The sequence below is a fragment of the Stenella coeruleoalba genome, assembly GCF_951394435.1.
Source record: "Stenella coeruleoalba genome assembly, chromosome: 19".
Lineage (NCBI taxonomy): Eukaryota > Metazoa > Chordata > Mammalia > Artiodactyla > Delphinidae > Stenella > Stenella coeruleoalba.
In genome coordinates this window covers 14,165,884-14,177,883 of record NC_137165.1, presented here as the reverse complement: position 1 = coordinate 14,177,883, position 12,000 = coordinate 14,165,884, and the positions used below count along the sequence as shown (strand labels likewise).

Here is a 12,000-nt window from a genome sequence, read left to right as displayed (position 1 = left end):
AATAGGTCAGCAGCCCTGTCTCCCACGTGCTAAAAGCAGTTACAGTCGTAGTGGTGGTAGGCCCCAGCCTTGGTGGTGATGAGTCACAACCAGTGATTCCATTCTCAGGAGTGTTACCAGGTCATTGAAAATCCTTTGGGCTTTTATGTGTCTCCTGAAATGTATGGAGCATATTCTCAATCTGCAGAAACAAATAACCATTGTCTGGATGCTGACGTTCAGGAACTGGGAAGCAGGAAAGGGTAATGTCTCTGCTGGAGCTCCCATTAGCAGAAGGAAGACCAGAAGAATTTTCTGTTCAGCCTTAGATGTGGGATTAGAAGTTCCTTTCCACATTTCCAACCCTGCCAACCCTTCCCTTTGGACTTCTGTGAGAGCATACATTTCCATTTTAAGCCACCAAGTTTGTAGTAATTTGCTACGGCAGCGTTAGGAAACTAATTATAGGAGTCAGCCTGAATGAACTCTACTGGTCAAAGATGAGACATACAAGTATCAGTGAGAGTATTAGCTACAGTCGATTGTAAACATCAAATATGTTTAAATCCATTTAGTTATAATGATTTTTAAAATTCACTTATCACCTTCGAAGATACTAAGAAACCACTGGTATGAATGGAATACTGGTAAATAAAGGAAAAGTTCTTATCCTGCCTTTCCTATCTGACTGTACCTCAGGATAACCAAATCACAGACAATGGGAAGTATATTTTTATAGCAGATTTTCAGTTCATAAATGAAGAAGAAAAGATATTGAATTCAAATATCATTCTTTTATACTTCTTAATGGAATAATAGATCTGGGCATTGACCATCAATGGCTGCTGACATTACAAAAAGAGAGACAACCAAACATCATGTTATCTCCTGATGGAAGTACACAGCACTATCATGAAGGAGTTTTCTTTTTTTTTACTCTCTTTCTTTCTTTTTCTTTTTCTTTTTTTTTTTTTTTTTTGTTGGTGCTGTGTGACTTGTGGGATCTTCATTCCCCGACCATGGATTGAACCCCGGCCACGGCAGTGAAAGCGCCAAGTCCTAACCACTGGACCACCAGGGGATTCCCATGAAGGAGTTTTCTTTAAAAAAGAAAAATCTGAATCTGATCAAGCTTTTACATCAAGCTACAATTTACAGGAAATACAAGGGATAGAGGAGCATGCTAATTAGTACCTTGTGGATACAATCAATGAGATCAAACTATGAGGAAATCTACGGGGCAAACAACCTAGTTTCCTTAAGAAAAAATCACAGGGGTTTGGCGGGGGGGTTGCAAAAAGAAATGGAGGGAGAAACCAAAGAGACTTGAGAATCCAAGCAATGAAGAATTGAAAAATAATACTTAGAAAACAATGCCAATAATGTGTCAATATCGGTTCATTAATTGTAACACTTTTACGCTTAACACCTGCATGGGGTGTGCCATTCCCTCCTTCAAGAGATCTTTATGAAGCACTGATTATGTACCAGGCATTGTATTTGGTATTAATTCACAGAGGTGAACAGAGTAGACAAATTTCTTACTGTCATGGAACTTAGAACTAATAAAGAAGCCAGATAATAAGTAAGGCAAGATGTAACCTCAATTTTGTTCTAAGTGCTAGGAAGGAAACAGATGTTGCAGTGCTAGTTAGGGAGTTGCCTACTGAGGTAGAGTAGTCAAGGAGGGCCTCCTGGAGGAGGTGATATTGAAGCAGAGACCTGAGGGGTGGGAAGGAGACTGCCAAGTGAGGAGCTTGGAAGGGATGGGCAGTGGGGGGGGCGGGTGGCAAAGCAAAGGAGCTGGCTAGGACGGGGGAGCAGAGAGTGCTTCGGAGACAGGAAGTAGGACGTGTGAAGGCCCTGGAGAGAGGAAGTAGGACGTGTGAAGGCCCTGAGGGGGAAAAGACCTGGTGTCTTCCAGAACCTTAAGAGGTCGGTATAACTGAAGCCAGGCGGACAAGGGGGAAAGCAAGATGCGGGCCCTGAAGCTAGACAGGACCCAAATCATAGTTAGAAGTTTGGATTTTATTTTCAGTGTTAACAGGGAAAGGCCGCTAGAGAGTTGAAGCCTTGAGAGCCTGCGCCGTAATTTTTCTCCTCAATCCCTTATAAACGTGTAGATTGTTTCCAGTTTTTCACTAATATAAACGACAGCAGAATGTGAGCTTTATGAGAAGAGGATCTTATCTGTTTTTTTCACCAGCTAACTCCCTTATGCTATGACAGAGCCTGGCACTCTATTTAGAATAGACTTTCAGTAAATATTGGTTTAATTCATGAATGCTGCAAAGAACACGTGTGCGTCTCCGTACCTTGTTCTCATTACTCGTTGAAATATCTTTCAAGATGCGAAATCGCCGGCCGAAAGAGTGTGTATATTTAAATGTTTGCCTTTTAAATAAGTTGCCTTCCCAAAAGGTTACATTAATTTACCCATTCCTAGGAGTCACTTTTAAATCTAAGACAAAACATTCTCTATTCTTAGAGTTTCTGTAATAAATAGGTTTAGGGATGCTAGGTGAAGCAATTCCCAGGATGTTTTGAGGTATTTACAATTCCCGGTCAGTTGTATTTTTCTTCGAGGCTGCTGGAGCGTGGCCAGCGTTTCTCCCCGCTTGGCTGTAGGATGATGCCGGCAGAAACTGTGTTTCTTTTGTTTCTTTTGGTATCCCTCGACACCTTAACGCGGTGGGTGGCCCAGCCCAGCGCTCAGGGAATACTTTACCTGATTTTATTGCGACCCACCACTGGAGGCTTCCAGTGTTGGTGGGTAAGCCAGCAGTTCACGAGGCAGGGAGTATCCTAAAAATGGGGATCTGTTTAAATTGTCAGTGTGTCGTGAGAACCAAGTACAGTGCAGGGCCAAAGGGCACAGGCTCTGGAGGAAGTTTGATTCCCAGCCCTACCACTCACTGTCCTGGGTAGGGCATGCCTCCATCTTCTCATATATCAAAGGAGGATCATAACAGAATCTTCCTTACAGGGCAGTGAAAATTAAATGAGTCCATACACGAAAAGTGCCTGGAATTATACCGGAATCCTCACACTCAGTAAATGTTAAGTATTGTTACGTTGCTCCTTCCTATAAGCATTAAGTATGTCGTTCTCTCTGTTACTCTCTAACAGCTGGAAGAGAAACTCAAGGAGAAGGTCGACATAAGTCTGACTGAGCGAATCAATCTGACTGGAGAAATGGACACATTCAGCACGTATGTACTCGCGCCTGCTCGAGGCCCGCCTTTCCCCCTGCACGGAGCAGCGTGTCTCAGGCCGTCAGCGTAGGTTACTACAGAACCTGAGAAGTTTCCAGGGCCTTCTGTTGGATCAGGATTATTTTCTCCACCAGCCACCAAGGAGCCTTAGAAGTTGGTGCCGCTGCCCCCCATCCCGCCTCCTCAAATACAATCATTTTTAGCTTTTGGGGGCTTTATTGTTGCACTATCTAGAATAACAAGAGAAAAGAAATCCCCCCTTGGCCATCCCTGCAGGAAGGTCAGGTCCAGGGCCTCCTATCTGACCCGCTAAATCTACAGAGAGCCAGCCCCACCTCCAGTGTTTCAAGGGTATAAAGGGTGAGCAGCCTGATTTTAGCCACCGGGGGGCGGGGGAGGGCAAGTGTATTTGGGGTGGAAGAGTGTCCAAGGAGTTCAGCCTGTAAAGCCTTCTTGAAACAGTTATTGCCCTGGTGCTACCTGGCAGGATTTTGTCCTGGTCGTTAAATGAGATTTGGGAAAGCCAAGCTTCTGCTTTCACATCAGCCACTTACTGAGGAAAAGTCCAAATTCTCTTCTTAGGTCATTTTCTCTCAACTTCCCCCCGACCCCCGCAAGATCTGATTTAAACATTTTGGGTAAACGGGTCCTTTTGGAGGAGGTAGCAAAGAGGAATTCTGGGTGTAGCAACTGGGGAGACGAGCCGTGGAATCTGGTGTCCTGACTGAGTAGGAACACATCCGAGTGAGACCAGGACACACAGCAAGAAGGAGGGCGGAGCCAGAACACTCCTCCTTGTCATTCATTCCTTTCTGAAATGAAACTCAAGTTTTTCTGAGGAAATGGTGCATCTAAGTTTTACACAGGTGCCTGAAACATTTGGAAGGGGCTGTGTCGGTCAGTCATTCGTTCACAGTTCACTTTTGTAAGCTGTGCCCACAGTAGTGTGTTTGATTTGCAGTGTCATCTCCAGCAGCATTCAGCTGTTGGTTCAGGATCTCGATGCTGCCTGTGACCCCGCCCTGACAGCCATGAGCAAGGTAAGCTTTTAGGAAGTGCTTCTTCCTGAATGTCCAAGAGTGACCCCAGGTGGTTTCTCCCTGCCCTGCCTGTAGCTCCTGCAGGCTCTTCAGTGCTTAAAGCACCAGTTGGGAGGAGAACGGAGCCCTCCAGGAGTTTGCTAAAGCACTCAATTGATCTTGCACCTGAAGTCAATTGCCTGTCCTTTGAGAATGAGACGGGGAGCAGGTGTGTTTCCTAAGTTTGAAGGAGAGTTTGCTTTTTTTTTTAAAATCGTTTTTATTTATTTATTTATTTTTGGCTGCGTTGGGCCTTCGTTGCTGTGCGCGGGCTTTCTTTAGTTGCGGCGAACGGGGGCTACTCTTCGTTGCAGTGCACAGGCTTCTCATTGCAGTGGCTTCTCTTGTCGCGGAGCACGGGCTCTAGGCGCACGGGCTTCAGTTGTGGCACGAGGGCTCAGTAGTTGTGGCTCAGGGGCTCAGTAGTTGTGGCTCACGGGCTCTAGATCACAGGCTCAGTAGTTGAAGCTCACGGGCTTAGTTGTTCCGCAGCATGTGGGATCTTCCTCGACCAGGACTCGAACCTGTGTCCCCTGCATTGGCAGGCGGATTCTTAACCACTGCTCCACCAGGGAAGTCCGTGAGGTTGCCTTTGATCAGCATCTGACACGTGCCGAAAACCCTTCGTGTGGCGGCAGTCACTTCAGACTCATTTTCATTCCTGCCCACTGAGAAGTTTTTCCGACTCTCTCTGCGCTCTCGTGAGGTGCAGGATCATTTGATCAGGTTGCGGACCCTGGTTTTCTAATATCGTGGTGGCCCGTCAGTCAGCCCTCAGTCCGCAGGCCCCTCCTTTGGCGCTTATCACGTGCAGCTTCATGTTGCTCTTTGGCTTTTACGTGCCTGTGTCTTTTCTTCCTAAAAGAAAATCAGTTCCTTAAGTTCATGGACCACATAGAATAGAGAAGACTCATACTTGTTGATTAATTAAGTTGGAAATAGGCAATTCTTCATTGATTTCTAAGCCAAATAACACGAAGTTGCCCACTCTTTGAACCTTCTAGGGCAGGGGTCGGCAGACTACAGCCAGTGAGCCAAATCTGGTCCGCTGCCAGATAAAGTTTTATTGGAACACAGCCGCGCTCATTCATTTATATATTATCTATGGCTGCTTTTGTGCTACAACGGCAGAATTAAGTAGTTGCAACTGAGACTAGATGACTCGCAAAGCCTAAGATATAAACAGTCTGGCCCTTTACAGAAAAAGTTTGCCAATGCCTATTCTAGAATCGTAGACTCTTGGAACATTCTTACAAATTGTAGAGAAAGAACTTCTCTGGGGCATACTGACCAGTAGCAGAGTAGAACACTGGCTTCGGAATCAGACAGACTTAACTCTCCTCATTTTTCCTTTGGGCGTGTTAAGCAAGTAACAACCTCTCTGGGCCCAAGTTACCTCATCAGTATGTGAAATGCCAGGATCTGCCTTCTGAGGAGAGTGACTGGTCTGGTGCCAATAACCGTTAGTCCTCTTTCCCTCTTGTCAGGAGTGGCCGTGTCCCAAGGTTGTGTAAACACACATTTGCTGTGAATTTGGTTTTGTAGTAGATTGTAAATATTTAACAAAACTAGGGCTAAGACCAAAACTTAAGCTTTGGAGTTTTATGGCGCTCAGTGGGGAGTCCTGAGTAGCTGATGTCACGGAGTTTCCATTCAAAAGGCCCTTCCTGCCACCAATCAGATATGGATGTGTATTTCCAGCATCCAAGTGTTTACAAGCAGAATACTCCAAGCAGGCACAGGGAGACGCACTCATTTTCTGAAAGGAACGTGACTCTGAAGATTGGTTTTGTGGGTTCTGATTATCCCCTCGCTGCTGGGGAACACTCCCTACATCCTGAACATGATCTGTTCCGGCTGCCATCTCTCCTGCATTGCCACACACTTTCGATTGGAATGCAGCTGGCGAAAGAATTTTTACATTTACCAAAGGAAGAGTGGATTTTTTTTTTTCAGTAAAATAACAGTTGTAGGGGGTTTAACACTCCAGGTGTTGCTTATATGAACTGTCAGTTCATTAGGTGGATTTCCCTCAAACTGCCTCCACCACCCATCTCTCCACCATACCCACACCAGCAAACACTAACAGAGACCATACCTCCAGAATCTTTTGTTTACATCATAGGAAAACCACAGATGTGGGAAGGCAGCAGCTGGGAGGCCGTTACTCTTTGTCTGAGTCTTCTGGAGTTCTAGCAAAATGAAATCCATGTGATGAAAATGACCAGATATAAACAAGCCAAGTGGTCACAAACTGATTAAACAAATACCCTCTGTTATTTGTGCCTGCCTTCTGTTCTGTGTAGTTTCTTCTAGGATTTTTTAAAACTTTTGTTTTGTGATAATGCTTATTCCTGTCTGTGATTCCATCATTTTTGCTGCTAGTTGAACAGTTCATTTCAGACTCTACCCAGCACGGTGCTGGGAGTCCCAAGGCTGGGAAAGATGTGGACCTTATTCCAAGGTGCTTAGATTCCAGAAAGTGTGGGGTAAGAGATGTGTGAGATGAGGGGGGTTAAGGTATGAGGAAATCAGTACCAGAAGTACAGAATACACCCTTCTCAAAGGAGGAGAGTTCAGGACTTCCCTGGCAGTCTGGTGGTTAGGACTCCGAGCTTCCACTGCAGGGTTCGATCCCTGGTTGGGCAACTAAGATCCCACATGTTGCGCTCGCACGCCCGTGCAGCGTGGCCAAAACAAAGCAAAACAAACAGACGAAAAAAGAGGAGGGTTCACATCCAGGTGGGGAAGCAAAGAAAGCCTTCTTAAGGAAGTAGCATTTGAAACAGACCACCAAGGATGGCAAAGTTTTGAAGAGATTTGTGATTAGGAGGGCATTCTGAGCTGAGTGACAACATGAACACAGGTTTATAAAGTTAGGAAAGCTCAGCACCTTGTCAGCATTGCCAGTCTCCTTACACATCTTTGGAATTCCACAGAGCACTCTGGGTGTGCTTGTACCTATGTAGTCAAGGCTGGAAACAGGGCTGCCCTTGAGGAGCTTATATTCTGGTGGGGCAAAAACTTAGAATAATTGATGCTGTAAATAACTATTTTATAAATGGTGAGAAAATGAGCATTGGGCTCGCCAAAGTGGAGCGGTGTTGTCAGATGATTCTGAGTTGAGGGAAGGAGGCTTCTTTGGCAAGATGGATTGAGCCAAGAAACTGAGTTATGTCATCCTCCTGCGAGGAGACCTCCTTCTCGTTGAAGGCACCCCATGATCTCCTTGGTTAGCATACTGGGCTTTTATGATTTGTCCCTTCACTACCTTGTTGGTTCTGCCACTCCTGTGTGTATAACTATACTCCAGCCTCTGAGCCACTTTTCTTTCTCTGAATGCATTACTTTTTTTGTGGCTTCCACACCTTTTCTCATTCTGTTCTTTCTGCCTAGAATTCTCTTTCCACCCTTGTCTGCCCAATTAGCTCACCCTTTAAAATCCAGTTCAAATGTCTGCCTGCTTTTAGAAAATTGAGGTATAATTCACATACAGTAAAATTCATCCTTTTAAAATGTATAATTCGGTGGAACCACTACCACCGTCTAATTCCAGGACATCTTCATCACGTGAAAAAGAAACCCCATACTCGTTAGCAGTCACTCCCCATTTCCCTGACAGTCACTAATCTGCTTCCTGTCTCTAGGGATTTGCCTGTTACGGACATTTCACATAAATAGAATCAAACACTATGTGGCCTTTTGTGACTGGATTTCTCCACTTAGCCTGATGTTTTCAATGTTCATCTATGGGGTAGCACGTATCAGTACCTCACTCCTTTCTATGGCTGAATAATACTCCCTTGTATATGGTTAAACCACATTTGGTTTATTCACTGATCAGTCAATGGACATTTGGATTGAGTCCACTTTTTAACTCTTATGAGTAATGCTATGAATATTCATGTACATGTTTCTGTGTGAATATGTTTTCAATTCTCTTGTATACATACCTAGGAGTAGAACTGCTGGGTCATCTGGTAGCTCTACGTGTAACGTTTGAGGAGCTGCCAAACTGTTTTCCACAGCAGCTGCACCATTTTACATTCCTACCAGCAATGAGTGAAGGTTCTCATTTTTCTATATCAACACTCATCAACACTTTGAAAGAAAAATTATAGCCATTCTAGTGGGTGTGAAGTGGTATCTCATTGTGGTTTCAACTTGTATTTGCAGTTCCCTGATGACTAACACGTTGAGCAGCTTCTCATGTGCTTATTGGACATCTGTATATCTTCTTTGAAAAAATGTCAGTTCAACTCCTTTGCCCATTTTAAAATTGGGTTGTCTTTCTATTGTTGAGTTGTGAAAGTTCTTTTTATAGTCTGGATACTAGACTCCTTGTCAGATACATGAATTGCAGATATTTTCTCCTTTTCCATGTATTGTCTTTTTACTTTCTTGATCATGTGCATTGAAGCACTAAAGTTTTAAATTTTGATGAAGTTCAATTTTTGTATTTTTTCTTCTGGTGCTTGTGCTTTTGGTGTTACACCTATGATACCATTACCTAATCCAAAATTATGAAGATTTACACCTATATTTTCTTCTAAGTATTTTATAGTTTTAGCTCTTACATTTAGGCCTTCAATCCATTTTGAGTTAATTTTTGTATATGGTGTGAAGTAAGGATTCAGTTTCATTCCTTTGCATGTAGATGTCCAACTGTCCCGGTACCATTTGTTGAAAAGACTATTTATTCTTTACCCATTGGGTGGTCTTGAGACTCTTGTCAAAAATCGGTTGACCATAAGTACATGGGTTTATTTCTGGACTCTCAATTCTATTCCATTGATCTGTATGTCTTTCCTCATGCCAGTACCACACTGTTCTGATTATTATAGATTTGTAGTAAGCTTTAAAATCAGGAAGTATGCGTCTTCCAATTTTGTTCTTTTTCAAGATTGTTTTGGCTATTTTGAGTCTTTTCCAATGACACCATTTTTTGTCTCATCCAGAGTGTTTTCCTCCCTCAAGACACCACGGCACCTATACTAACTCTCTACTTTGTTGTACAATTATTTTTATATCTGTGTCCCACCCCTGTTAAGCTTTGAACAACTCATGGGCTGTGTCTTACTCATTTTTTGATCTCCACAGTAGTACTCCGTGAATGACTTTGAAAGTAAAAAAGACAGGAAGAACAAAAGTTTGTAGACACCCATTTGACCAAAGAATGGTGACAAAGTAAGACATAGGTAGTAACTCTCCTGAACAGATTTAGCTGGGTAGAGCTGGTAGACATAGGTTAGGAAACTTGGGCATCTTTATTGGAAACGGCAGGATTGTAGACTCCCGGAAGCCTCCAGGCTCATCCAGGTGCTGTTGAGGATGATGTGATGCTCCTGGATCGTACTTAATAGCAGGGCTTCTTTCTTCAACAAGTAGCATCCTGGAGCTGATTGAAGAAAAGTCAGAAATAGGAAATGCCCACATCTAGCTATTAGCTTCCCAGCTGTGGGCAAGAGCCCTGCTGCTGGAAAAGGAGAGGAGAACACAGAGGGGCAAAGTTTGGTAGAAAATCCACAGGAATGTCTTTAAACAAGCCAGGCCCACATGGAGGGAGTGAAATATGAGGAGAGTTTAGTGGTTTCTCTGAAACTGTAACCTAGAGATTACAGTAGTGTTGATGTTAAGTTATGTCAAAATTACCTTTCAGACCACTTTCCCCTCCCATATTGCATTATTCTCTTAGATGAGCTCTGTGAGATGATAGTAAGTTGTTATCTACCGAGCGCTTACCAGGAATCAGCACCCAAAGGCATTATCTCGTTTAATTCTGACAAATATGTAAGGTCCCTGTGTTAGTTCCTTCTCTCTTTCACAGATAAGGGAACTGAAACTCAGAGAAGTTAGGTCGCTTGTCAGATCTCTTAGATAACATGTGGCAGAGCCAGGGCTCAGGTCTCCCCTCTGTGCAGGATTGTACCACACCGCACTTACAGAGTAAGAGTCAGTGTTTTTGGCACACGTGGAAACTGAGGCAAAAATGAGCGTAAGCAACTTGTCTAAAAGCGCGGAAATGATGACAGTGTGTGCCCGGTACTGCTGGGTTCACACGAGTGTGCATTCACGCTCACTTTGACTATGAGCTCTTCAAGCACTTACAAGCATCCTGTTAGATATTGGTCTTCAGCATTTCTCAATCTGACACTGACTTTCCTACAGGGGAGAAATCGGCTTGAGCAGCCAACCCAAGTAGTGCAGTTTGCTCTGCACGTTTCTCCCTAAAACTGATGAATTGTCCTTCTGGGGTGTGTGTTGCCTGGTTTTCTTTTTCATAAAAAAAGCCATATAGGTTTATAACAGTGAAGCCAAAATAAAACCAAGTCTCCTGATTCTTGAAAAGGAAGTTGTTTGGAGTGCTTTGGTGGAAATGTGAAGAGTTTTGTCTTTTAAATGTAAATTCTGTGAATTCTTAGGAATTAGTATGTCTGCTTATGGCCTTTTGTAGGATTTTTTTTTTTTAACAAGTAGGATTAAAAAAAAAAAAAATCTGTGGCTTCCTTAAAAGGTCCTGTGGTGCTCTCCTCACTCTGTCCTTTTCCCTAGGGCTACTCACATCACTAGATTTAAAGAATCTAAGTCTCTGTCCAAAATCAAACAAACTTAGCTTTTTGCCCATTAATGGTAGTTTTAAGAAAAAAAAAAAAAACCCAAATTAAATTTCCTTACAGTCTGGCATGTAATTTCTATTAGGTTTCAAGATCATGAACATGTACTAATTTAGGAGACCGCCTTACTATCCCCCAAAGACATTTCGAAATAGCTAGAACAGTCCTCAAATCTGTTCTCATTTCCCTCTGTCATTAAAATGTAGATCTGTTTCAGGAGGCCCACAGAGCTCCATGGTTAAGAAATCCTCAATTTCATGTACCACCTATAATCAAAGCACATCTTTCTTTCTTTGTAAAAGAGATTTTTTTTTTCATTATGACCAAAACAAATTACCTTCATTACAGAAAATTACAGATTTTTAAAAAGAAGAAATTTGGGCTTCCCTGGTGGCGCAGTGGTTGAGAGTCCGCCTGCCGATGCAGGGGACACGGGTTTGTGCCCCGGTCTGGGGAGATCCCACGTGCCGCAGAGCGGCTGGACCCGTGAGCCATGGCCACTGAGCCTGCGCGTCCGGAGCCTGTGCTCCGCAATGGGAGAGGCCACAACAGTGAGAGACCCGCGTACCGCAAAAAAAAAAAAAAAAAAAGAAGAAGAAAATTTAAATCACCCGTAATTCTGATTAATAGACATATTTCATTCTTTCTATGCATATACTTTTAAATTAAATAAGTTTATACTTTAGTTACTATGTAACCTGTTTTTCTCATTTAGCAGGTTTTAATAGTTTTCTGTGTCATTTGATCTAGAGCTATGATATTTTTAGTGATTGCATAGTATTCCATAGTACAGAGTATTTACTGTTAAACTCATAACAATAGTTAACATTTACCATGGAATTAATACATGCCAGGTACTATGTTATGAGCATTCGCTGTGCTGTCTTTCAGTAACTGTATAGATTATACACATTATCATCATCCCAATTCTGTGTCTGAGAAAACTGAGGCACAGAGAGTTTGGTCACTTGCCCAAGTCACTCACTTAGCAAGTTGCACAGACAGTATTAGAACTCATGACTGGTGACTCCAGATTCCTTCATCCTAAGTACTATCATCTGTTGCCCTTGAAATGTAAGTGATCATTTCACTTTTGATGGATTTTTGGCTATT

The 12,000-nt window shown here is 43.1% G+C and overlaps 1 protein-coding gene across 3 annotated transcripts in view; it reads left to right on the top strand.

Annotated features, from left to right (window-relative positions):
* VPS53 (VPS53 subunit of GARP complex) overlaps nucleotides 1–12,000 on the top strand; it is a 127,312-nt gene that overhangs the window by 86,749 nt on the left and 28,563 nt on the right. For all 3 annotated transcript variants that reach the window (XR_013825035.1, XM_079904523.1, XM_079904522.1), the window contains exons 16-17: nucleotides 3,109–3,191; nucleotides 4,156–4,234. Coding sequence is in view for 2 of the 3 variants with exons in the window: in XM_079904523.1 (XP_079760649.1) it covers nucleotides 3,109–3,191; nucleotides 4,156–4,234 (162 nt within the window). In the remaining variant the exon portion in view is untranslated. The remainder of the gene's footprint in view (nucleotides 1–3,108; nucleotides 3,192–4,155; nucleotides 4,235–12,000) is intronic.